The sequence below is a fragment of the Cynocephalus volans genome, chromosome 7 (assembly GCF_027409185.1).
Source record: "Cynocephalus volans isolate mCynVol1 chromosome 7, mCynVol1.pri, whole genome shotgun sequence".
Classification (NCBI taxonomy): Eukaryota; Metazoa; Chordata; class Mammalia; order Dermoptera; family Cynocephalidae; genus Cynocephalus; species Cynocephalus volans.
Genome location: NC_084466.1, coordinates 146,558,467 through 146,580,212, shown reverse-complemented (window position 1 = coordinate 146,580,212; position 21,746 = coordinate 146,558,467). Strand labels below are relative to the sequence as shown.

Genomic DNA, 21,746 nt, shown 5'->3' with positions numbered 1-21,746 from the left:
GACGCGCTGGAGAGCTGCGGAGCTGGCTCTGGGCTCCCGGCATGGCAGGCTTTGCCATCGGTGTTGTTTTACTCCTAAAGGATTTAATGAGATCAATAAAGGATACATTTTTCACAATCTTGGGCTTAATTTGCCTGAAAAATGGGATAATTTTTTGAGCGCTCAGAGCATGTTTCATTAGTCTCTCTTGGATGTTTCTTATGAATGCCATTTTGTTAGCTGTCTAGATCATTTAGAAAATCAGATGCCTGCTTCAAGGTCTGTAACATGAGTTCATCTAGAGCCAGTGCTGAAGAGAAGGAGAGAAGCCCCGAGTTTGGGGAGCCTCCCCAGGCCTGTGGGAACTCTTTACCTGGGGGATGCCTACCTCTCTACTCTAAACCGGGCCCTGAAGAACTTAGAGCAGCCTGGGTAGTTGCCATTCTAATCTCCAGGGGAGAAGTTGTCTTGCAAACACTGTGTTTGTTGCTGAAAGGCTAGAGGGTCGAGAGTGCTTTATTGCATAACCAGCAACAGAGGGATTTGTACGGCGATTCAAAATCAGCAGCACCAGTTTAGGGACTAAAAAAAAAAAACGTTGGGGAGGGGGCAGCAGAGTGGTGGGCAGCAGATCCTTCATCTGAAACATCAGGGGGCTGCTCTAAATCATTTATAGTGGTTATCATTTGTTGACTACCAGCTCTCATACTAGGTGCTTGGTCTTCATTATCACCTACTGTGTGCTGGCTGTCACACTGGGTGCTGAGGACACATTACTACATTAGAGAACCAGTCCCTGCTCTGCCCATGAGGGACTTGGCCTACTGTTATTATCCCCATTTTATGGATGAGGAAACTGAGGCCCAGAGGGGTTAAGTGATTTGCTCAAATTCCCACCTGGGCTGTGCTCTGCTGCTTCCCAGGTACCCTTTCACAGCACCTTCTCATCTCCAAGCATTCCATTAGTCTGCTTTTTCAAATTTCCCTGTTAAATCTCAAAGGCATGAAGGTCTGTGGTCTGAGGGTTAATTTCAAGCTATAAGACAAGAGTTGTGGGAACCGCAAGTCCCTTAAACTCACCTGTCCTAATTTCCTCATCTGAACATAAGGACAGTGATTTGTGCCTTCTCTGCCTTACAGGTGTCCCAGCCACTCAGCAGCCCAAGCCCCAGCAAGGGCTGTGGACTCCAGCAGGGGTTGTCCCTCCGTGTTCAGAAGGCGGCAGTGCAGGGCTTTGCCGGGTTCAGATGCTCCACCTGGTGGCTGAAGAGCATATTGATTTCAGCAGGATAAGGAAATGGCTCTCGATCCATTTATCCAGGATCCAGATTAGGAAAACATACCCCACATTCCTTGTATCAGACAAAGTTACTTGATGTGAAATTGTTTAACTGAGTGCACTGCAGACTGTTTGGCAGAAAGCTTCCTCCCTGGAACAGATTTTATTAACTCATTCCCCGCAAAATATCACTGGAGGAAAGGAATCTCACCAAGGTGAGCTTTTCAGCTGGGCGTGGTCCAAAGCTGCCAAGCAGATGGATAGATGGAGGTTGGTGGAAACAGCTACTTCTCCTGGGAGAGCTGGCTTTGCGATTCCCGACATTGTATTGGTGTAATCATTCTGATCAAGTGTCACTAGATGTTTCATCCCTAAACTTCCTCATGCTGCTGCCTGCACTGACTGTAGATGACTGTCTGTTCTTTCGTGCTTTCTTACCTGTCGTCATTTTCTTTCCATTGGCCACTAGCTAAGGAACACATCCGGCGTAATCGGCAGAGTCGTACCTTTTTGGTGGAGAATGTCATAGGAGAAATCTGGTCCGAGCTGGAGGAAGGTAGCGTCCTTCAATATCCCTTGCTCTTGCTGGATGTTTTTGTGCTGCTAGCAAAAATGCATTCCCATTCGTCTGTTTTGCACTTTTCAAAAATGTTCAAAATCAGTGGGTTTTAAAGAACACTGACACAGGGAGAGCTCTTCTGGGAGCTGTAATTTTGCATGTTGTAAAATCATGCAGACTCTTCAGAAGAAAGGTAGGGACTGGAACTCACCAGTTCCAGAGTAAGTCTTGTGTTAAATACACAAGACTTCCTGCCATGTGAATAGTGCCATAAAATTTATGGCACTATTCACATGGCAGGAAGTTGCCCACTTGTGTGTGCCAGGTATGCAGCACTGTATGACATGAGTGTTTTAGACCTAAGGAGTCGCTCATCTGGGTTCTTCATCATCCATGCTTGGCTGGCCCTCCTGGGCACACATGATTGTATTCTCTGCATCATGGATTACTTGCTGTGCTGCTAACCAGCAAAACCATGGTACAAATGAGAAGTGTGGAAGGTACTTAGCTGGGTATGCCAAGTTATCACCCATCAGCTTGTTTCAGATGGGGTTGACAAGTGGTCTATGTAAAATATGACTGTTTTTGTACCAGGTGACAAGTATGTGGTTGTGGACAGTGGCGGTGGCACTGTAGACCTGACAGTTCATCAAATCCGGTTACCAGAGGGACACCTTAAGGAACTGTATAAAGCAACAGGTGAGCCACTGCATGGTGACTTTTCTCATACCCGAGCTGTTTCCAGGCAGTTCTATTCCAGTCATTTCAGATTCCTGTCAGCGCTTTATTCTCTCAGTGCCACCAGTATGTGGGATTGTAGGCGGGAAAGAGCATTAATGCCTGTTTGAAATTGTAAAGCAAAATGCTTTACATTAAATGTTCTTCAAAACAGACCACTGCAACTTGAGTTTTGGCAGAAAGTGAGCCTGTTTCAGATCCTGGCCAAGGGAGTTTGTTTCTGAAAGTTCTGGAAGGTCTTAGCGCTAAGGTCAGCCTTCTAGGAAGGACTCAGGATACCCGGTGCTGGATCAAGATTGTCAAACCAAAGAACATGCGCTTTTCCTTTGGGGGTAGAAGGGGAGGAAGGATAAAGAATAATTAGTAGATTACACAGGGACTAGACAGTCCTGCTGATTTTCCAGATCTTGCCTTGGATTTCTTGGGTGGGAATGCCATGATGCTCCTAGTTAGATGAAAGTACTGATTTTATTTAAAATGTATTGATTTAAGACAGATCGTTGATGACAGATTTCTGCAGAAAAAAATTTCTCCACATGGAATGAGAAGCAGCCAAGGGTTTTACATACTACTTGAAGAGTAAGTAAAAAGTTCCAGCTTCAGGCTGCTTGCTTCTGAGACAAACGCCAGGGAGGACTGTTTCTCAGGGATTAGACTCAGTTGTGAGCATTTTTTAACTATCATGGGCTCCTATTTTGTTTTCTACTTAGGTGGACCCTATGGATCCTTAGGAGTAGATTATGAATTTGAAAAGCTTCTGTGTAAAATATTTGGAGAGGATTTTATTGAACAATTCAAAATCAAACGTCCTGCGGCGTGGGTTGACTTAATGATCGCATTTGAGTCTCGCAAAAGGGCGGCTGCCCCAGACCGGACTAACCCCCTGAACATCACCCTTCCCTTCTCCTTCATTGACTACTACAAGAAGTTCCGTGGGCACAGCGTGGAGCACGCCTTGAGGAAGAGCAAGTGAGTCAGGCTTGCCTTTGGCTCAGAACATTCTAGGGGGTGGATCGTGTTGATGGCAGGGTTCCAATTCTGCACGCTTGCTGTGTGGCCTTGGGCAAGTGAATTGATATCTCTATGCCTCAGTCTTTTTATCTGGAAAGTGGGGATAACAATTCCAATGACCTCAACCGGTTGTTGTGAGGATGAAATGAATGCATGTATGTTAGTACTTAGCACGATGCCTGGGACCTGGGAAATATTACCTATGAGCTAGTAGTATGCACTAAGAAATGCAAGCTTTATGAAAGCAGGGAAGTTTAGTTCTGCCACTGCTGTATCTGCAGTGTCTAGATGAGAACCTGGTACACAGTAGGTGCTCGGTATGTATTTGTTGAGTGTATCCCATGAGAGTCTAGGTTTTCTGCAACTCTGAGTCCCTTGGCTGCCGGCAACCATTTGTGGCTCAGCTGGTTGCAAAATGAACCTATTTGAAAGATAATTTAAAGCTGAATTTAAAAAATAATAAGGGCTGGCTGGATAGCTCAACTGGTTTGAGCATAGCCTTATAACACCAAGGTCAAGGGTTCAGTTCCCTGCACCAGCCAGCCACCAAGAAATAAAAATAACAATAGACAAAAATCATAGGTTTCTATTAACCTTACAAAATTTTTTGATATACATATCCATAGTGAAATGATTACCGCAGTCAAACAAATTTATGTCTATCACCTTCTATAGTTATCTTTTTCTAATAACCTTTTTATAAAGGAAAATGTCAAACATTTACCATGTAAAATGAACCCAATAATCCAGCTTCAACAGTTGTCAGTTCCTGGCCAGTTAGATCCTCATCCACCCTCCCACAAGTATTTTAAAGAAAATCTCAGATAGATTATCATCTAATTCATAAATATGTCAGTATGTAGCTCTAAAGGAAATCAATTTTAAACCATAACCACAATACCTTATCACACTTAAACATTGGCAGTTCTTCAATATCGTTAAATATCCAGTTAAGATTAACATTTTTCCAATTGTCTCTTACATTTCTTTTTTCGGTTTGCATCAGCATCCCAGTGAGGGCCGTGCATAGTGACTATGTGATATGCCCCTCAAGTCCCACTTCGTGCATAGGTTCCCCTCCTGTTTTTTTTTTTTTTTTTTTTCCCCTTTACATCTTATTAGATGTCTAAACTGGTTGGTTGTCCTACAGAGCCTCCTACAGTCTGAGATTTGCTCACTGCATGCCCACAGTGTTGCAAACATGTTCTTTTGTCCCCTGGTATCATTTTTTGGAGATTGATTTAGAGGTTTAATCAAATTCAAGTTCAAATTTTTGGCAAGTCTACTTCATGAGTGGTGGTATTTCCTACGGCGTCACAGCAGGGGACACATAATGTCCCCTTGTCTCTTCTTGTGTGATTTTAGCAGCCATTGATGATCATTGCTTAGGTCCATTGATTCCTTAGGGTTGCCACATGATTATCATCTTGGTCTGTCACCCCTTCTTCATTTATTTTAGCTAGAATTTTTCTGCAGGGCGAAACTTTTCTCCTCAGTGGTCTGGTTACCTGAAGTACAGTTCATATAAAAAAGGAAGAAAATGCTTGATTCTTTCTCTCCATTTATAAGTTAAAAAAAAAATTTTGATTTCCTAATATCCTCCAAAGTGGCTAATGCATTTTTTTTTTCTTTTATGGGTACATGAGGGGAGTATCATTAAGAATTCATGGAGTTAAACATATCTGGTGTATTTTAAACCATGACAGTTATATCCTTGTCAATGCTCAAATTCTCCCATGTTAGCCAGTAGGAGCCTCTTCAGGTTGGCTCCGAGTCCCTTTGACAGGACACTAGTGGTTTTTGACAGTGTCTTTGCCTTCCAGTATGTGAAGACACTCCTGGCTCATCTCAGACATTCCCTACTCCATATCTGGAATTGGCCATAAGAAACCCTGGTTCCTTTTAGTGGGAAACAAAGCAGATTTGATTCCAGGTCTTCCTGCCCTTGGAGCAGGGCCAAGCCAGACTCTCTTAAGGGGCTGATGCTCTCTCTGCCCCACTGGGCACCTGCTCTCTGTGTGGAATCCCAAGTCTTGCCTGCACAGTTGTAGGGGGCCTGTCAACCCTTTTATTAAGGAAACTGGCTACAGCCAGCCATGGGGTCACTCCACACCTACCACATTGTCCTTTGGCCTACACTATGGAAAGAACTGGTCTGGGAGATCTGGCAGCATCTAGATTGTGTTGCTAGTGTGTGCTTTCCTTCAGGGGCAAAAACACTGTTAGCTTGGTCCCTTTGAACTCTAGAATAGGCGGGGTACACACTGTGGGTTTGGGTAATAAACAATCCCTGTCATTTGTTTAGTGCCAGAAAGTTTCCAAAGTGTTTTCACAGAGATGGTATTTAACTTGATCTATACAACAAGCCCTGTGAGGGAGGTAAGGCAAGTTCTATTACCCTTGACTTCCAGATGAGAAGACCAGATTCAGAAAATGGAGGCCAACTTGCCCAAAGTCCCATAGCTACCGGGTGGAGGTGGCCAGAATGGAGGCCCGCAATCCCAGCTCCCTGTTCAGTGCTCTTTCTGCTGCATGCTGCTACCTCTGGACATACTGCACCTTTAACAGAGACTGGTAGGGCCATGCAGTAAGATCAGACTCATCCCTGTCATGTGACAGGTTCCTGGAAGGCAGAGGAGATGGCTCTGAATGCACACACTTGTCACCTTATGTAGCAGTGCGATAAACACCTCATGTGAGCATTTAACATGCTCGAATCCAACTACTGCTAGATTCAAAATGCATTCCTCCAAAACAGAGAGATCCCTTTATTTATCTAATTGCCTTGCACTAGACTTTGGCCTCTACTACCGCAAGGAAAGGTCACCCACAGCCAAGAGCAAAGAGAAATAGAAGAGGTTACATCTTAGATTTGGGGCTCCTAAAGGTCCTGGTCTGGACAGTTTAGGGGATTTCCAAAGGCACTCTTGACTTTCAAACCCCTTTCTGCCCCTGAGATGTGACAGATGTTCTGCCAGGGCATATGTTTGCGCAGATATGCCTGGGTATTGTGTAGACACTCATTGCTGGTTCCTTTCTGTGCCACGCTCCCACAGTGTGGATTTTGTGAAGTGGTCTTCACAGGGCATGCTGAGGATGAGTCCCGATGCCATGAATGCCCTTTTTAAGCCGACCATCGACAGCATCATTGAGCATCTCCGTAAGTCTCAGCCAGGGTTTGGCTACTTGGTGGGGCAAAGCCTTTTCCAACATTACCAACCAGTGCATGTGGAGTCAGGTTGGCAGGGACCCAGGGCCCCTCAGGAGTGGCAGAACTTGGGCAAGTATGCGGGAGGTTGCTGGGCACAGGCTCTGTGTCCCTCTCCTTGGAAAGCAGCTGAGAGCATGTCCTCACCTGGACTTTCAGTTTGACCTCAAAAGTTAGAGAGCTGGGAGCTCTGAGCGACAGGCCCTAGGGAATGCATATTCTTTGTCTAATCTGGACAAAGTAGGAATCCTTACCCTGCTAGGGGAGAAGGAACTGTTGTAAGAACCAAAGGAAGTTTCCTGCCAGAGGGCACAGAATCGGCCATGCTGTTATCCTGCTACCTTGGTGGCCCTCACCCAGGGGCACACATCAGACTCACTGGGGACCTTTTTCAGTATCCAAGCTCCCCTATCCACTTCCCACCCCTCACCTACCAAATGAGAACCCTTAGGGGTGGGATGGGATTATTATAAGAATCAGAGAATACTATTTACATCAGCCTTCCTTGACTTAACAGAACCACAGGTTTGGAGAGCTTTAGGAGCATTCATGTATGCATAACAAATCCTACTTAAAACTATCACTACATGTCTGTTAAAACGGGTTTCTAGTTAGCAGCAGCTCTGGCTTTTATTCCTGAGCATATTGGTATGCAAACTCCCTTTCTTTAAGAGGCAAGCTCTACAAAAATTCCCTTCAGTGAGCACAGACTAAGCCCAACCTTCATTTGGCCCGAGTGGTTTTGTCTGTTCCCCACAGACTTAGGTGGCCCAGTACCACCTTGCCTGCTGGTGGTCGCTGACAGGACGTTCTCCCTTCCTTTTCCCTTTCAGGGGACCTGTTTCAGAAGCCCGAGGTGTCCACCGTCAAGTTTCTCTTCCTGGTGGGCGGCTTTGCCGAAGCGCCCCTCCTGCAGCAGGCCGTGCAGGCTGCCTTTGGTGACAAGTGCCGGGTCATCATCCCCCAGGACGTGGGCCTCACTATCCTCAAGGGCGCCGTGCTCTTTGGCCTGGACCCCGCTGTCATCAAGGTGCGCCGGTCACCACTCACCTACGGGGTGGGCGTGCTGAACCGCTATGTGGAGGGCAAGCACCCACCCGAGAAGCTGCTGGTGAAGGACGGCACTCGCTGGTGCACCGATGTCTTTGACAAGTTCATCTCAGCCGACCAGTCCGTGGCCCTGGGTGAGCTGGTCAAACGTAGCTACACCCCTGCCAAGCCCTCCCAGCTGGTCATTGTCATCAACATCTACAGCTCTGAGCACGACAACGTCAGCTTCATCACTGACCCTGGGGTGAAGAAGTGCGGCACACTCCGCCTGGATCTCACGGGGACAAGCAGCACGGCGGTGCCCGCCCGGAGGGAGATCCAGACCCTCATGCAGTTCGGGGACACCGAGATCAAGGCCACGGCCATCGATATAGCCACCTCGAAGAGTGTTAAAGTCGGCATCGACTTCTTAAATTACTAACTCTCCCTCCCCGCCACCTGCCCCCTTGGACTCAACTCATCTGCATCTACTGACCTCAACCTTGACTGTTCTTGCCCTCACCTTGACTCTCACCATCGCCCACCTGAATTTCAGCAGGGAAGATAAAGACAACCAGGACTAGAAATAATTAGGGATTTTTGAGGGCACACTGGAGTTGGAAAAACTGTCAGAAATTAAGAGTGAGGTTTGGGAATAGGAAATTCAAGGATTCTAGAAGAACAGCTAATATTCATAGGAACAAAAGTGATAAAGCAGCACGTGACAAGGGAATCAGTACGTTTCTGCAGCAGTGGTTGAGCTTGCTTTGAACAGATCTCTGCTAAGTAGAACTTGGGATGCCCCGTTGCTACCTTCCTAGATTTGAAATGAGATTTTCGAGCCAGGAGGAGATCTTCATCTGAGACTTTTACAATTTTTTGGATCGCAGTCACTATAAAACGCCACCCATATGCAGTTAATTTCTTCTCATTGACATGTGATTAAAAGTGGTGACTCAGTGCAACTGGGAGCATTTGAAACAGGTGGGAGACTGCTACCTATACTGGGCACTATTTTAGGTTTTCGTAGAATTTAAATTCCAAGGAGGCTCAGTAAAGTAGTCACTAGGATTTTTGTGAGTAGGAGATCTGATCCCTCAGCTTTTCAGCAGGTAAAAACTTGCTTTGATGGAAATGGATATTAAGGAGTTACTGACAGATCCCAAATTATAAGCTGTGATATAATTCCAAGAATGCCACGTGCTGATTTCTGAGTTCATAAGTAATTCTAGTTAATCTTAGGGGGAATTCTGTGTGAGAAAATTAGGTTGCCATTCACCTTGTTCTCATCATCAAGTCCAGAAGTCCAGAATAGCCCCTTGCCTTGAAAAGCATATGGATTTTAAGTTACCTCCCACCTTCCTGCTCTCCTTCCTGCCCCTTAGAATTTTGGCCACTTATTCCCACATTTTGAAAGGAATACATTAGTGCAATATGGGAAGAGAATATGTTCTATGAAATGTTTCTTTGCAATCCTCAGTTTTTAAAGGTCTGTCTAAAAATACTTTGAAGATGAATACTTGATGAATTAAGAGGGTTTTTTTCCCCCTTTTTCCCAAAGCAGGTCTGTTGTTCACCTGCATCAGAATTGCCTGGGTGCTTGTTTAAAACAGGTTCCTGGATCCTATCCCTTTTTAACTGAAGTTGATTCTTGGAGAGGGGGGCCAGAATCTGCATTTTTAGTATATACCACAGGTGATTGTGGTTCAATTGAAATTTGAGAGACCAACTTCAGGTTTTGTTGAAGATGAAGCACAGACCACAGCCTGCAGCCTCTGGTCTTCCCGTGAGGGTTCCCTTTGGGAGAGGGTTTACATGTGGAGTGATCCCACACCTAGCCCTCTTGGTGAGTGGGGTTGGGGCTCCACCTGGCTTGGGGGTGGCACTTTTAACCCTCATGGGAAGGGCCTGGGGAGGAAAAAGATTGCAATAAGTTACCCTAAGAACAGGGCTGACTGAGGAACCAACTGCTGGTCTGTGTTTTCTCTTTCCCCACTGTACAAAGCCAGTTTTCTCTCATATTCAGGAGCCAACTGAGGAAAAAGAATCAAGAATCTGACTCACAGCCCATTTGATCTGTTCAAAGCTGTCTTTTCCACCTGCTGGAATTCATTCTAATTTTAAATCAGTGGAGGCATGCATAATGAATGAATAGAGAATGAGCGAATGAACTTCAAATGCAAGTTGGATTCACAAACCCATTATCGTGGCCAACATGCAGATTTTAAGTAGCATTTCAAATTTCATTTCAGCATGTCTTCTTTTTCACATCGCCTGCTGCAGAATTCCCTACTAGAATGTGAAACACGAACAAACCATAGAACTAGAGAAAGCTAGTCACATAACTTGGTAGCAGGATTTCATACCTAGGCATAAAGTGTGTTTGCTAGGGTTCTCTTGCTGCCTGCCCTGCTTCAAAAGCTAAATGTGGTGGATCTTTCATCGGTGTTGCCAGCCATATTCTCCAAATAAGACTTTTCAATTCAGTTATGAGTAATATAATTTTTGTACATACAGTATTAGAATATTGTACAGAATCTTTATTTCTACAATGTGTTTTTCCTGTTTCAAAAAAAGAAAATGTTCTTTGATTTTTGTTGATGACATTACTGTCCTTAATTTACTTACTGTCCTTAATTGACTTACTTTCCAGTTTCATTTCTTAATTGTGCTCACTAATCATCGATTTGTGCTGATACCAAGCTGTGGACTATGTATGCAGGACTGAGCAATAGAAAACTCTGCCTAGGGTCAGAAAACTCTTCTGAACACATGGGCCACCTGGATCAACAGCTTCAGCAAACCCTTCTCCATACACATCCTTCCCAAAGAGTCACAGATCATATTTAATGATAATGTATCGATTCTCCTGTCCAGACTTTGAGAACTGAACATTCTGGTTCTGTAAGCAGTGTGACTGTGCAGAAAAGCTTATGGAAACTCTCTGTGTTCTGCGGGGTCCTCAACCTCTCCTTGTGGGGCAATGCAGTCACTCTAAGGGCAAAGTGTGGTCCACCACCGTGAGTGATGTTTTCAGTACGCCAGGGTCAAACGAAGGAATCAAGCAGAGCACAAACCCAGACTTTCTACTGGGTTAAGTGTAAGTGTGAGTAATATAGTGACGCCCCTCCATCCTCTGCTAGTGTCAAGCCTTTCCCGCCTTGCATTATGGATGTCTCCTTGTCTAGTACTCTGAAATGAGCTGATAGAAATCTGCAATGGTGGCAAATAGGTGATGGAGAGGGGGTGATAATTTTCCTGAACTTTCTTCTGGCTTCAGAGATGCAGCCCCAGTAGTTAAACTTGTCAAATGAAACCCCAAATCCATCCTCTCCCCCACTGAATATTCTAGAATAAGAGCACTGGATAAGTACACTTACAAATGTTTCCTAATCGTAGAAAGTTTCAGGAAGGCCTGTTGTCTTGACCCATTACTCAATCGTCCCTGGCATATTGTCTGATGTTCATGTTTCTTGGAAGCAGAACTGTTGAGAGTTTCTTTCATAACTGTCCTTTCTGTACACGGCAGGCATTAATAAATCTTGAATGACAGACAAGTTACACACAGACAAGATAGGAAAGAGGAGGAGCCATGAGTGCTTTTGCAGAATGATGGCTAAGATGATTTCAGATTACAGAACCCGCCCTACCCTTAGAATGTTATTTAGACCAAGTTTAGCTTTTAGAGTCCAGGTCTGGTGAATTGCCAGGGTAGCAAAGAATCGCATGCATTAATATAAACAGGAGTCAAAATGCATTATTAGTTGAAGATCGAATTGCACATTGTAGAGATGTAATAGCTGTGATAAAGCTGCATATTTATGCTGGGAGATGGCTTAAATGGATGGCTAGTGTAAAAGTTGTTGGCCATAATGTCACTCACACCTCTCATCTGCTTGAAATACAGACCAATATCCTAAAATATCAGTCATTGGGGTCTTGTTCACAAGATAAATTCAAATTTCACAGAACTTTGCAGCAGTTCACAACTTGACAGGATTGTGTCTGCAAACTCTTGTCTTCACGGATGTCTAATAAAGCAAAACTCTGGATCTCACATGGCCTAGAACTTTTTCCCCCCCCATTCTGAGTTTGTAAATAGAATTATAGACAGATTTTTGCTGATCTTCCCCTCCACCCCATCTCAGGTGGAGATAGATTTTCAGGTCCTTTCCTAGGTTTTGTAAGCTTTATTAAGTCATTCCAACAAGACCAGCCCCTTTGTCTGCTGGGAACCAAGTCTCCATTGATGTCCACAGAGCCCCTTTTCCCTCCGAGTTGGAAGAACGTGGTCTAGCCAGAGAAGGCAGATAACAGGGGTGGCCACTGACAATTCCACAGTACCCAAATGCAAGTCATTAAAGAATGCGGAAGGCCTGGGACAGGGGCCCCGCCCTCTGGCATCCTAGCAGGTACATGAAACTGTCTGTGTCGAGACCCTTGGGTTTATTCCATGCTCTAACACCTGGGTTATCCTCCAGAATTGGCTCTAGAAGCTTCCAGATGGCTTGAGGTGGGCCCAGGACTCTAAGAGGGGGATAAATGGTGTTTGGCTCCACCGGCCTTCATCTGCAGTTCAATTTCCAGGAAAGTAAAGGGAGGTTAGGCTGGGAGGTGCAGTAAACAGACAACAAATGAGCACTGGAAAGCAGCGGCACCAGGCAGCTTCGGTTTCCTTCTCTGTGACGGGAGCAGCGGGGCTGGCAGTCTGTAAAGCCATCCCTCCCCTCTCTCTCTGGTTCACGCGGTTGACATCGTGGTGGGTTCCCATCCAGTGAGATGAAGGTTCAGACCCTCTTTTCATCCCTAAAACAAAGATGGTAAGAAACGAGCTTCCCCAGGCGTCCCTTCATTTTGGTGCATGCCCTTTTCTGCCTCTGCACCTGTCCAGACCACCTGAAAATCTGGCCCCTTCCGGTAGGAGACAGACGGGGTGGGGGTTCCTGCGCCCAGGGCAGCTCCTGCAGGTGGCAGCCGCCAGGGACACGAGGCCTCACTCCTGCCCCGGGCTGCCTCCGCCCCCCGCCTCCTCACACAGCCCTGACTTTTGGCCGGACTCAGACACCCCCTTCCACCCTCTGGAGTGGCTCCGTGTCTACACCGGAAGAGTGCTGGCTTTGACCTTGAGCCCTACGTACCCCTGGCCACCCCGCGGGGGGGACCACACGTGGAGGACAGCTCGGAGGCCAAATACGGGTTGGGCAACTTCCCGAGTTTACAGCCAGCGGAGGCCGGGCTGAGAGGGGCGCTGGGGGGAGCGCCCCCCAGTTCACTAGGTTCTCCCGCCTCCCTGTGGGGCCCCGAGGGCGGGGGGGAGGGGCGGCCTCGGGGGTTCGGGGGCCGCCCCCGCGAGGTGAGCGCACAAAGACCGCCCCGAGCCGCGACCGCCACCGCCACCGCCACCGGGGTGGGCAGAAGGCCCCGGCCGCCCGCAGCCAGCCCGCCACCGGGTGAGCACGGGAGGGCCCGTGTCTGCGCTTTCTGGCCTCCCCGGGTGGGCTCCCACCCCAGCCTCACACTTTGGGGCACCACATTCTGCCCCTGAGAGTTGAGGGGTCACCCCTTCCTACCCGTTGGATGCGAGAAGCCTCAAGCACGTTACTTAAGCCCTCGGTGCCTTGCTTTTCTCATCCGTGAAATGGGACTGCAGTAGGAGCCGCCCCTCGGGCAGGCTGCGGGCATGAAATGGCACGGGTGTTGTAGGGACGTTGCCTTTGCCACCCTCATCTGGGAATGGGTAGAGTAATGGCATCTCTGCCCTGGGCTGCAGAGGGCACAGTGATCACGTGTAAAGCGTTGAGAACACGTCTTGCTCAGCAGGTGGTCGGTATTTGTCCGACGTGGATTCCCAGCCTGGGCTGTCGGACTCTGGGACTGGCGCCTCTGCTCAGGTGCCCCGCATGTGGCACCGGGGGTTAGACCGGCCTAGACGTGGCCCCTGCTCGGCCGGGTGGGGGCCGAACTGTTGGAACAATCCCCGTCTTTGCTGACTCGCTCATGCCTGGGGCCCTCCCCTCCACCTGGAAGCCCGTTCCCCTGGCTTCGAGGGCACTGTGTTAAAGAGGTGGACTGGCTTGGCAGGGTAGGAGCTGGCAGCATTCACAGAACCCAGATCCAGGCCCTGAGAGGACCACCGGTGATCTCTGAGGAGGGGAGGGGTCTCACTCCAGAGACAGCACCCGCATAACCTCCTGCTTCAGTGAACCCACCAGCATACCACCCTCTGCTTACCCACCTGGGACTCCATTCCAGCCATCTGGGGCTTCCTGATTCCTTCAAGCCAGAACTTGCTTTAATTCTTTGTTGTGGGGGGCTTTCCTCTATATGGTAGCCTCCTGGCCATCCCCTGAGTTGTGACAACCAAAAATATCTCAAGAGGTTGCAGCATGTCCTAGGGGTGATGGTGGGGGGAAGCAGAAATCTCTGCAACTGATTCCACCTGGATAGAGAAAGGGGGCTCTGGAGGGGTGTGTGCCTCATCTCTCCCCTCCCCCAAAGTTCTACAGGGGGCCCCCGTCTTAATCATATTTGTAGTCCCAACCTCTGTCACATTTCATGGCCACAGTATGTGTATAGTTTATGATTGTTGGATGGATGGATGGAAGGGGGCTTTTAGAGGAGGGGAGACACTGGTGGGTGATGATCTGCACACCTGTTATCTAAATTAACACAAAAGACAGTGGCCCCTTGGTACCAGGGTACTGGTTTATAACAGAAGCCAGCTATATCTGCTGGCTTTGGATAAGATGGTGATACTACTTCTCAGCTCCAGCTCCTGGGAGAGTCATTCCTTTACTCCCAAAGGCTCTCACACTCGTGCAGTAAGTTCTTTAGGCAGGGACTTCTGATGAGACCATTTCATTTCCTCTTCTCTTCATTAACAGAGTGTGAAATCATGGAGTCTTCCAAGACCTTCATGAGAAAACTGCCAATCACACCAGGCTACAGTGGTAAGTGTGGCCTTGCCTCGCAGCCGTGCCAGGCAGGAGACCCATGGTCCTGGTCTTTGGCCCTGCCTTGGCCTACTGTCCATCTCTATCCAGCTGACTGGGCCAGTGCAGGTGCCGTAGCTTTTGAGACACACATTGAGAGCAATCTGTTGCTGAAGGTGGCTGATGGCCAGGTTCTGATAAACAGAGAGAGAAAACTTAGGTCAAATCTCCCAGGGTATGCCTGGTACGCAGGAAGCACTTAGTGCCTGTTGAATAAATTTGGGCCAGGATGACACAATACTGTGAGGAGAGAGACAGTGAGCAAATGGGTGTCCTGTCCTGACTTGAGAACTTGGGCTTTCTCAAGTCTCCCACAAGGGCTGTTCTTACACTCCATTCTTTCCTCTGTCCCCTAAAGGGAGGGTGGCCAACTGCCCTGGTTTGCCTGGGACTGTCCTGGTTTTGGCACTGAAAGTCTGATGCCCTACAATTGGTCATTCCTACCTAAAGGCTCTTCCTCCTCAGGCTTCTGGGCTACTGAGAACTTAAAAGTCACATCCCTGTGGGTGACAAACCAAGGGGTCCCTGTAACCCCTCAGCTCTCAACTGTCAGGAGGGTGGTCCTTGGGGAGTATTTCAAGTTTTCCAGGCTCACTCTGGTCCTACTGGCTGGTTAAGAGAACAGGCTTTGGGTTCTGTCAAATTGCACTTGAATCTGGGCTTGGTCACTATCTATGCGACTGTAACTTGCCTTTCTATGGTAAGTAAAAAATTCTGATATGGCCGTGTTAGTTTTCTACGACTGCTGTGACAAATTACTACATGGCTTTTCACATGACCTTTCTCCCTGTGTGTCTGTGTCAGTGTCTCAAATATTCATCTTCTTTCACTTACAAGAATACCAACCAGCAAATTTAGGGCCCAGCTTAAATCCAGGACGATCTCGTTTCTAGATCCTTGATTTAATTACATCTGCAAAGACCCTGTTTCCAGATAAGATCACATGCACAGGTATCAGAGGTTAGGACTTGGATATCTCTATTTGGGGGATACAGTGCAACCCACTACATGGGATACCCTAAGATTGTTGAGAGGATGAAAGGAACCAGCATACCTAACTTATTTAAGTGTCTCGGTCCTTAATGAGACTCAATAAAGGTAGCTTTGTATTCTCATACGTGTGTTCAAATATATGCATATATAAAATCTATGCGGATGGCTGAGAAACCACTGTGGCAAGGCCCCTGGGTTTCTGTGGTCTCCCCCATGACATTGGGGTATGTTTTAATTGCCCAAGGGTTGGGGAGACTGCATGGTGGATGGAAGACTTTCAACACTGTCAAGATCAGTCTAGTAATTAGATTCTTCCAGAGGTGGCTCAACTCATTGCAGGCTGCTGGGGACGGGGGGTGGCTTCTTTCAACCCTGAAGCCAGGTTTTCTTTATCAAGGGATAAAGGCAAAAATGTTGGGCTTCAATAATGAGAAATACTTATTTATTTATTTATTTATTTTGCAGTTCAAAACCAAGTTCTTCACCAGTTTTCCTCATTTTTTCCTTTTTTTTTTTTTTTTCATAAAATGGTTTTATTGTTGACAATATTATAGTACTTAGGATTCAGCATCCAGTTTGAATAAATAGTTGTGTTTTACCCATACTAATTGTAATGATTATATGTTATTTTGTGGGAAGTGGTGAAAAATTGTTCTAGGGGTGGGTCTTGCAGATAATGAATTTACCTTTTTGTGTAATAGGTCTCTGCTTTTAATAAGCCTGCAATTTCCTGATGGTCCAGCAAGAAAGATCCCAAATTGCATTTGGGAAGTGTCAAGGAAAATAAGCTTTCTCTTTAAAAAGATGAATAATTTCAATTACTCCTCAGACTATCATTTTGGCCCATTAAATGCTTTCCCCATTTGCCGTTCGAGCTGACATTAGGGGCTTGGCTATCAAAGAATATTACTGTCATTGCCTTTCTTGAAATGGGCCTTCTCTCCCCAGCTCCAAGGTCATTTTTTGTGGCCTTGGGAGGGCCCAGCCACAGTGGAAACAGCAGCATTACTTGTATTAATTGTCTTTGGAAAAATGCAGTGTTGTTGGCCAAGGAAGAAATGCCAAATGGTGGGCTGAAATTCTGGGGAGTTCAGGCAGCTTCTACATTTCTTGCTGGCCTGCCTTGCTAAAGGCTGGGATTCCATTGGCTCTTGCAGGCTTTGTACCATTCCTTAGCTGCCAGGGCACCTCCAGTGAGGACAACGTGGACCACTGTCTGAAAACCTTCCAGGAGAACACACAGCGCTATAAAGAGCAGCTGGAGGAATTTCGCTGCTCAGTGGCCACTGCCCCGAAACTGAAGCCCGTCAGTTCCCCAGAGACGGTCCTGCGGGCGCTGCACCAGTACTACCGGGAGCACCACCCCATGATTCTGGGTACCGGTTCCCTGAAGCCAGCTCTCCCTCACCCCTGTTCCCAAGTGCAGATCCTAGCAGGCCAGCGGAGCAGCTGCAGAGAGCACAGAAGCCAGCACAGTTCCAGCTCCCCAGGAGTCAGTGCAAAACAGAGAGGCTCAGTTTCTTACAATGAAAATGACATATTTCTAGGGAAGAGGGACACAGATCTAGTCAGAGGGAAGAGGGTGTTGGTCTGAGAACTGAGAACCCCTGGGCAAGTCACAACAAATGTTCTAGCATCAGCTTCTGGATTAGTAGTTACCAGTTTTTAACTGCTTTCTTTGTGCCGGGCACCATTACTTCACTAACCACTCACAACAACCCTATGAGGTAGAGACTGTTATTCCCATCTTAAAGATGGGGAGAGTGACGCTTTGAGAGGTGGTGGCATTTGGCTGAGGTCGGAGCATGGGCTCTGAAGTCAGACCTGAGTTTGAGTCCAGCTCCTCGAGGTACTGGCTGTGTTGGAAGAGGTTTTGCACGGAACATCAACTGATGACATGATTGTATAATGATAGTAAACACAGCAATGATCTGACCTAGATAATTTCAAGGTCTAAAGGCCTGTAGGAAAAATAATGGATTGGTTGCCTTTATTGTTATGACTATAATTGTTTGGGGGCTTTTCAAGAACACATGATAATTTATATGATCTTGCTGTGCTTTAAAATTTTCCAAGCATTACAAAGAATATCTGCCTAGGAGTTTGGGATTTAGTCTAGCTGGGTGACTATTTGCTGTGTGACCTAGGGCAGCTTGCGTCACCTCTCCGGGTTCTAGTTTATTCATCTAGGGCAGGGAAGGATGGACTAGGTGTTTCCTAGGGTGCCTTCCAGTTGTGAAATTCTGGGACTCAGTGGCCAATTTGATATAGCAACTGGAGGAGGCAGTTGGGGCAGTGAAACTTGCCTGAGGTCGCCCCACCAGCCAGAGTCAGAGTCTTGACCTGAAGTCAGGTTCCTGGTGCTGAGTACGATATGCTTTCTCCTAACCTAGGTGTTTCTCTTGATTTGCTCCCTATGTAAATGGTCACAGAGGGATGTCTGAAGCTTTGTTATTAATCTGAGAAAGAAGCAGAATCTGTTAAAGGACTTGGGAATCACACAGAGCTGGGTTTGAATTCTGGCCCTACCACTTCCTGGCTATGTAATCTCGGCCAGGTCTCTGTTAGCCTCTTTAAGGTCCCCGTCTCTTCCTCTATACGGTGGAGGTAATAATGGTACCACACTCTTACAGTTCGTGAGAGAATTGTATTACGTGTAAAGCCCCTACCTGGCACACAGAATCAACCATCTAGTAGTGAGTGGATGCTCTCATTACACCTGCAGGCCTAGGGGTTCACCCTGGGTTAACTATTGGGGTGCCAGCTAACTTGAGAGCTCATTGATTGCTCATTATGTGGCTTCCCAAAGCCTTCAGGAAGCATGATGTCTTTTTACAGAATGCAAATATGTAAAGAAACCTCTCCAGGAGCCCCCAATCCCTGGTTGGGGAGGCTACCTGCCCAGAGCCAGGGTCACTGAATTGGGCTGTGCCACGAGGTATGCTATCATGGCCAAAAACTGCTACAAGGACTTCCTGGACATCATGGAACAGGCCAAGAGAGCACGTCTGAAACCATATGAGGAGTAAGTCTGGCTCAATCATAACCACAGGCAGCAAGATCAAAGGAGAAGAGCAGATCTGGGCCAGGGGTTTACCAGATGCCCCCACCTCAGCACTAGGATTATTTGGGGTCTGATTTGTTTTATAGCAGATGCTTCTTTGTAATTGCAGGGCCTTCCCCCTAGGCAGCCACCCTCTGCTCCCCACCTGTGCTCAGCATCCCCAGCAGCCCTGCTTATGGTCTTTGCTGGTTTACAAGGAGTGATCGGAAGTAAAAACCAAGAGGGCCACCTGTCCTGGCAGTGGCCTAAGGCCCAAGGGTGCTGAGGGAGGGGGATGGCAGGGGACACCAGGGCACTGTATGGGGTGGCTCTTGTAGCTTTAGTTTTCTCTTCAGTAAAGTGGGGTTGATAATCCTAATGTTTAGGATAAATTGTAAGGATTAGAAATAAACATGCCATGCTGGCACAGGACCTGCATATATTATATTTATTCCTATTTTTATTAGTAGTAATAGGAGTAACTCTATGACTTTGGTTCTTACTTTAGAATATATGGAGTTAGGACCACACAACCTCCTGCTCCTTCTCCAAAAGTTTTGCAGCATGAAGGGCTGCTGCCAAAATATCCAGATTTCTCTATTCCAGGTAAGGAAGGACTCTTTCTTTCTTTCCTACTATTTTCTCAAAGGGATAAAATTTTGTAGTGGCCTCTCTGCTTAGCTGGGCTGCCAGCCTGCAACTAGTGTGGATGGTTTCTCTTCCAGATAGATGCTGCCCTGTCCTTAGAAGACCCCTGGGAGAGGACCCCACAGCACCAGTGATGTGTGGCTCTCAGAGGCCAAATTTGGCATGCAACAGGAAGATTTATCATCTAGAGCCACTGTCTTCAGCAAAGTATGTGGAAGGTTAGAAGCATACAGTCTCCCAGGAAGGGGTGAACCTTCGGTGGGGACTCAAAAGCCTGCTGTCCTCACATTACCCACACCTCAATGGGCAATAAGGAAATTTAATCACAAGAATTCTTTAACTGCTGCCTGCACCCTGACCTGTTGGCAATAGCACATCATTAATGTTAAAGACCTTTTATTGTCGTGTGAGAATAAAGAGGATATTTCTCAGCATGCTAAAGGGTTTTTTTTGTGGGTTTCTTTTTCCAGATTATGTTGACCCTGAGAAGAGCCAGGTCGGGGCCATCTCTTTCTAACCCCTATGTGACATTGTGCAGCTGGCCAGGCTCTTCACTGAAGGTCTAGCCCAGCCCTCTGGCCAGCCAGTCCCCATCAGCCATCCTGGGTCTTGGTGTGGCATGTCCCCAACACTGGCACAGATGCCATGCCCACTCCAGCCCTGGTTTTTCAGAATCCCAGTGCCCAGAAGTTTCCAGCTGGCAGACACCAGCTATGTTAGTTTGCTAGGGCTACCTTAACAAAGTGCCACCAACAGGGTGGCTGAAGACAACAGAAATGTATTGTCTCACAGTTCTGGAGGCTTGAAGTCCAAAATCAAGGTGTCAGCAGGGCCATGCTTGCCGCGAAATCTGATGGGGAGTCCTCTCTTGCCTCTTCTTTGCCTGGGTGGTTTGCAACAGCTTTGGTGTTCCCTGCTGAATGGCTCCAGTCTCTGCCTTCCTCGTCATGTGGCATTCTCCCTGCATGTCTCTGTCTTCACAAGGCCATCTTCTTACAAGGACCCCAGTCACATTGGCTTGGGAGCCTGCCCTATTCCAGTATGACATCATCTTAACTAATTACACCTGCAGTGGCCCTATTTCCAAATAAGTCACATGCTGAGACACTCAGAAGAAAACAGCTTCTGAGGCAACAAGGCCATTGGATCAAAAAGCTCAAAAGTGTGGAGAGCCAAAAGGTGCAGCAAGCTACTCCTGGATTTTTGTCCAAAGATGGAATGTTTACCTGGGCTCCCTGGGCTCCTTGGACTCCCAAGATTCCATGAGTAGAAATCAGGAGGTTGGAGAACATTGATGAGAAAAAATTACATCTTTGTTTTCACTAACCTTCAAGGGAAATTTAGTATTTCCTTAATTTATGAGTATAAGCAACAAGCCACAGCAGTACCTGTCACCTTAGCCAGGTAGAAATTACAGATCTTGTCATATCATATGGCATTGGTTGCAAACAACTTGGAATAATGTTAATGCTCATCACTACTTTATTACAGTAGTTAGAGCTACTATATCCACTTTCTAACATATTGTTAGTTAGTATGTGAATAAAGAAACATTTATGTGGCTATTTCACAGGTTCACTTTTTATAATATTTAGTATTTTTAATATGCAGACAGTCCTTGCCTTATGATTTTTTGACTTTACAGTGGTGCAAAAGTGATACACGTTCAGTAGAAACTACTTCAAGCACCTGTACAGTTTTCTATTTTTCACCTTCAGTACAGTATTCAGTAAATTTCATGTAAGTGTTCTGAGCACATTTAAGGTAGGCTTAGGCTAGGCTAAGCTATGATGTTCGGTAGGTTAGTTGTATTAAATACATTTTTGTATTACGATATGTTTATCAGGGCATAACCCCATTGTAAATTGAGAAACATCTATAGTTTCCTTTGTAATGGTATGTATTTTACTTAATACATTTGAAGACATTCTGAGACAAGGTTCACTGGTTTCACCACACAGCCTGAAGGTCCCTGGCACAGAAATGGAATGGCTAAGAACTCTTGTTCACAGACACGACCAAGAATGTGTGTAAAGCATGATCATCATACAAAACAACAACTCCCTGCCCACAGGATTTGGGATTACAGTACATCCCATTACTTAAACATGGTGTGCAAACATAGGAAATCCTCCACACGTGTATATTTTGTAGAACTAATTTTGTTTTCCCTTTATAGCTAGCCCTTAATGATGAACTAAGATTATATCAAAAGCAGACACCTCGCCTCACCCAGTTCGATCTCTCAAAGCACAAAGGAGCTGTCC

At 46.6% G+C, this 21,746-nt stretch overlaps 2 protein-coding genes across 2 annotated transcripts in view; both read left to right on the top strand.

Annotated features, from left to right (window-relative positions):
* The window catches only part of HSPA12A (heat shock protein family A (Hsp70) member 12A), a 62,903-nt gene extending 54,422 nt beyond the window's left edge, over positions 1–8,481 (top strand). Inside the window, exons 8-12 of the mRNA XM_063102800.1 lie at positions 1,728–1,814; positions 2,412–2,516; positions 3,266–3,524; positions 6,623–6,726; positions 7,608–8,481. Of these exons, the coding sequence (XP_062958870.1) occupies positions 1,728–1,814; positions 2,412–2,516; positions 3,266–3,524; positions 6,623–6,726; positions 7,608–8,245 (1,193 nt within the window). The 3' untranslated portion in view covers positions 8,246–8,481. The remainder of the gene's footprint in view (positions 1–1,727; positions 1,815–2,411; positions 2,517–3,265; positions 3,525–6,622; positions 6,727–7,607) is intronic.
* A 6,217-nt stretch (positions 8,482–14,698) lies between these two features.
* Positions 14,699–19,702, top strand: SPMIP5 (sperm microtubule inner protein 5). The gene is made up of 5 exons (XM_063101654.1): positions 14,699–14,753; positions 16,946–17,164; positions 18,627–18,813; positions 19,340–19,437; positions 19,557–19,702. The coding sequence occupies exons 1-5, from the start codon at positions 14,699–14,701 to the stop codon at positions 19,700–19,702; spliced, it is 705 nt and encodes a 234-aa protein (XP_062957724.1).
* Positions 19,703–21,746: the final 2,044 nt, after the last annotated feature.

What these genes read in the sequence shown, in the direction of transcription:
- SPMIP5 (XM_063101654.1), top strand. Translation starts at nt 14,699, where the DNA reads ATGGAGTCTTCCAAGACCTTCATGAGAAAACTGCCAATCACACCAGGC. An exon ending in AATCACACCAGGCTACAGTG is followed by an intron (nt 14,754 to 16,945) that starts GTAAGTGTGGCC and finishes TGGCTCTTGCAG; the next exon opens with GCTTTGTACCATTCCTTAGC. An exon ending in TCCAGATTTCTCTATTCCAG is followed by an intron (nt 19,438 to 19,556) that starts GTAAGGAAGGAC and finishes TTTCTCTTCCAG; the next exon opens with ATAGATGCTGCCCTGTCCTT.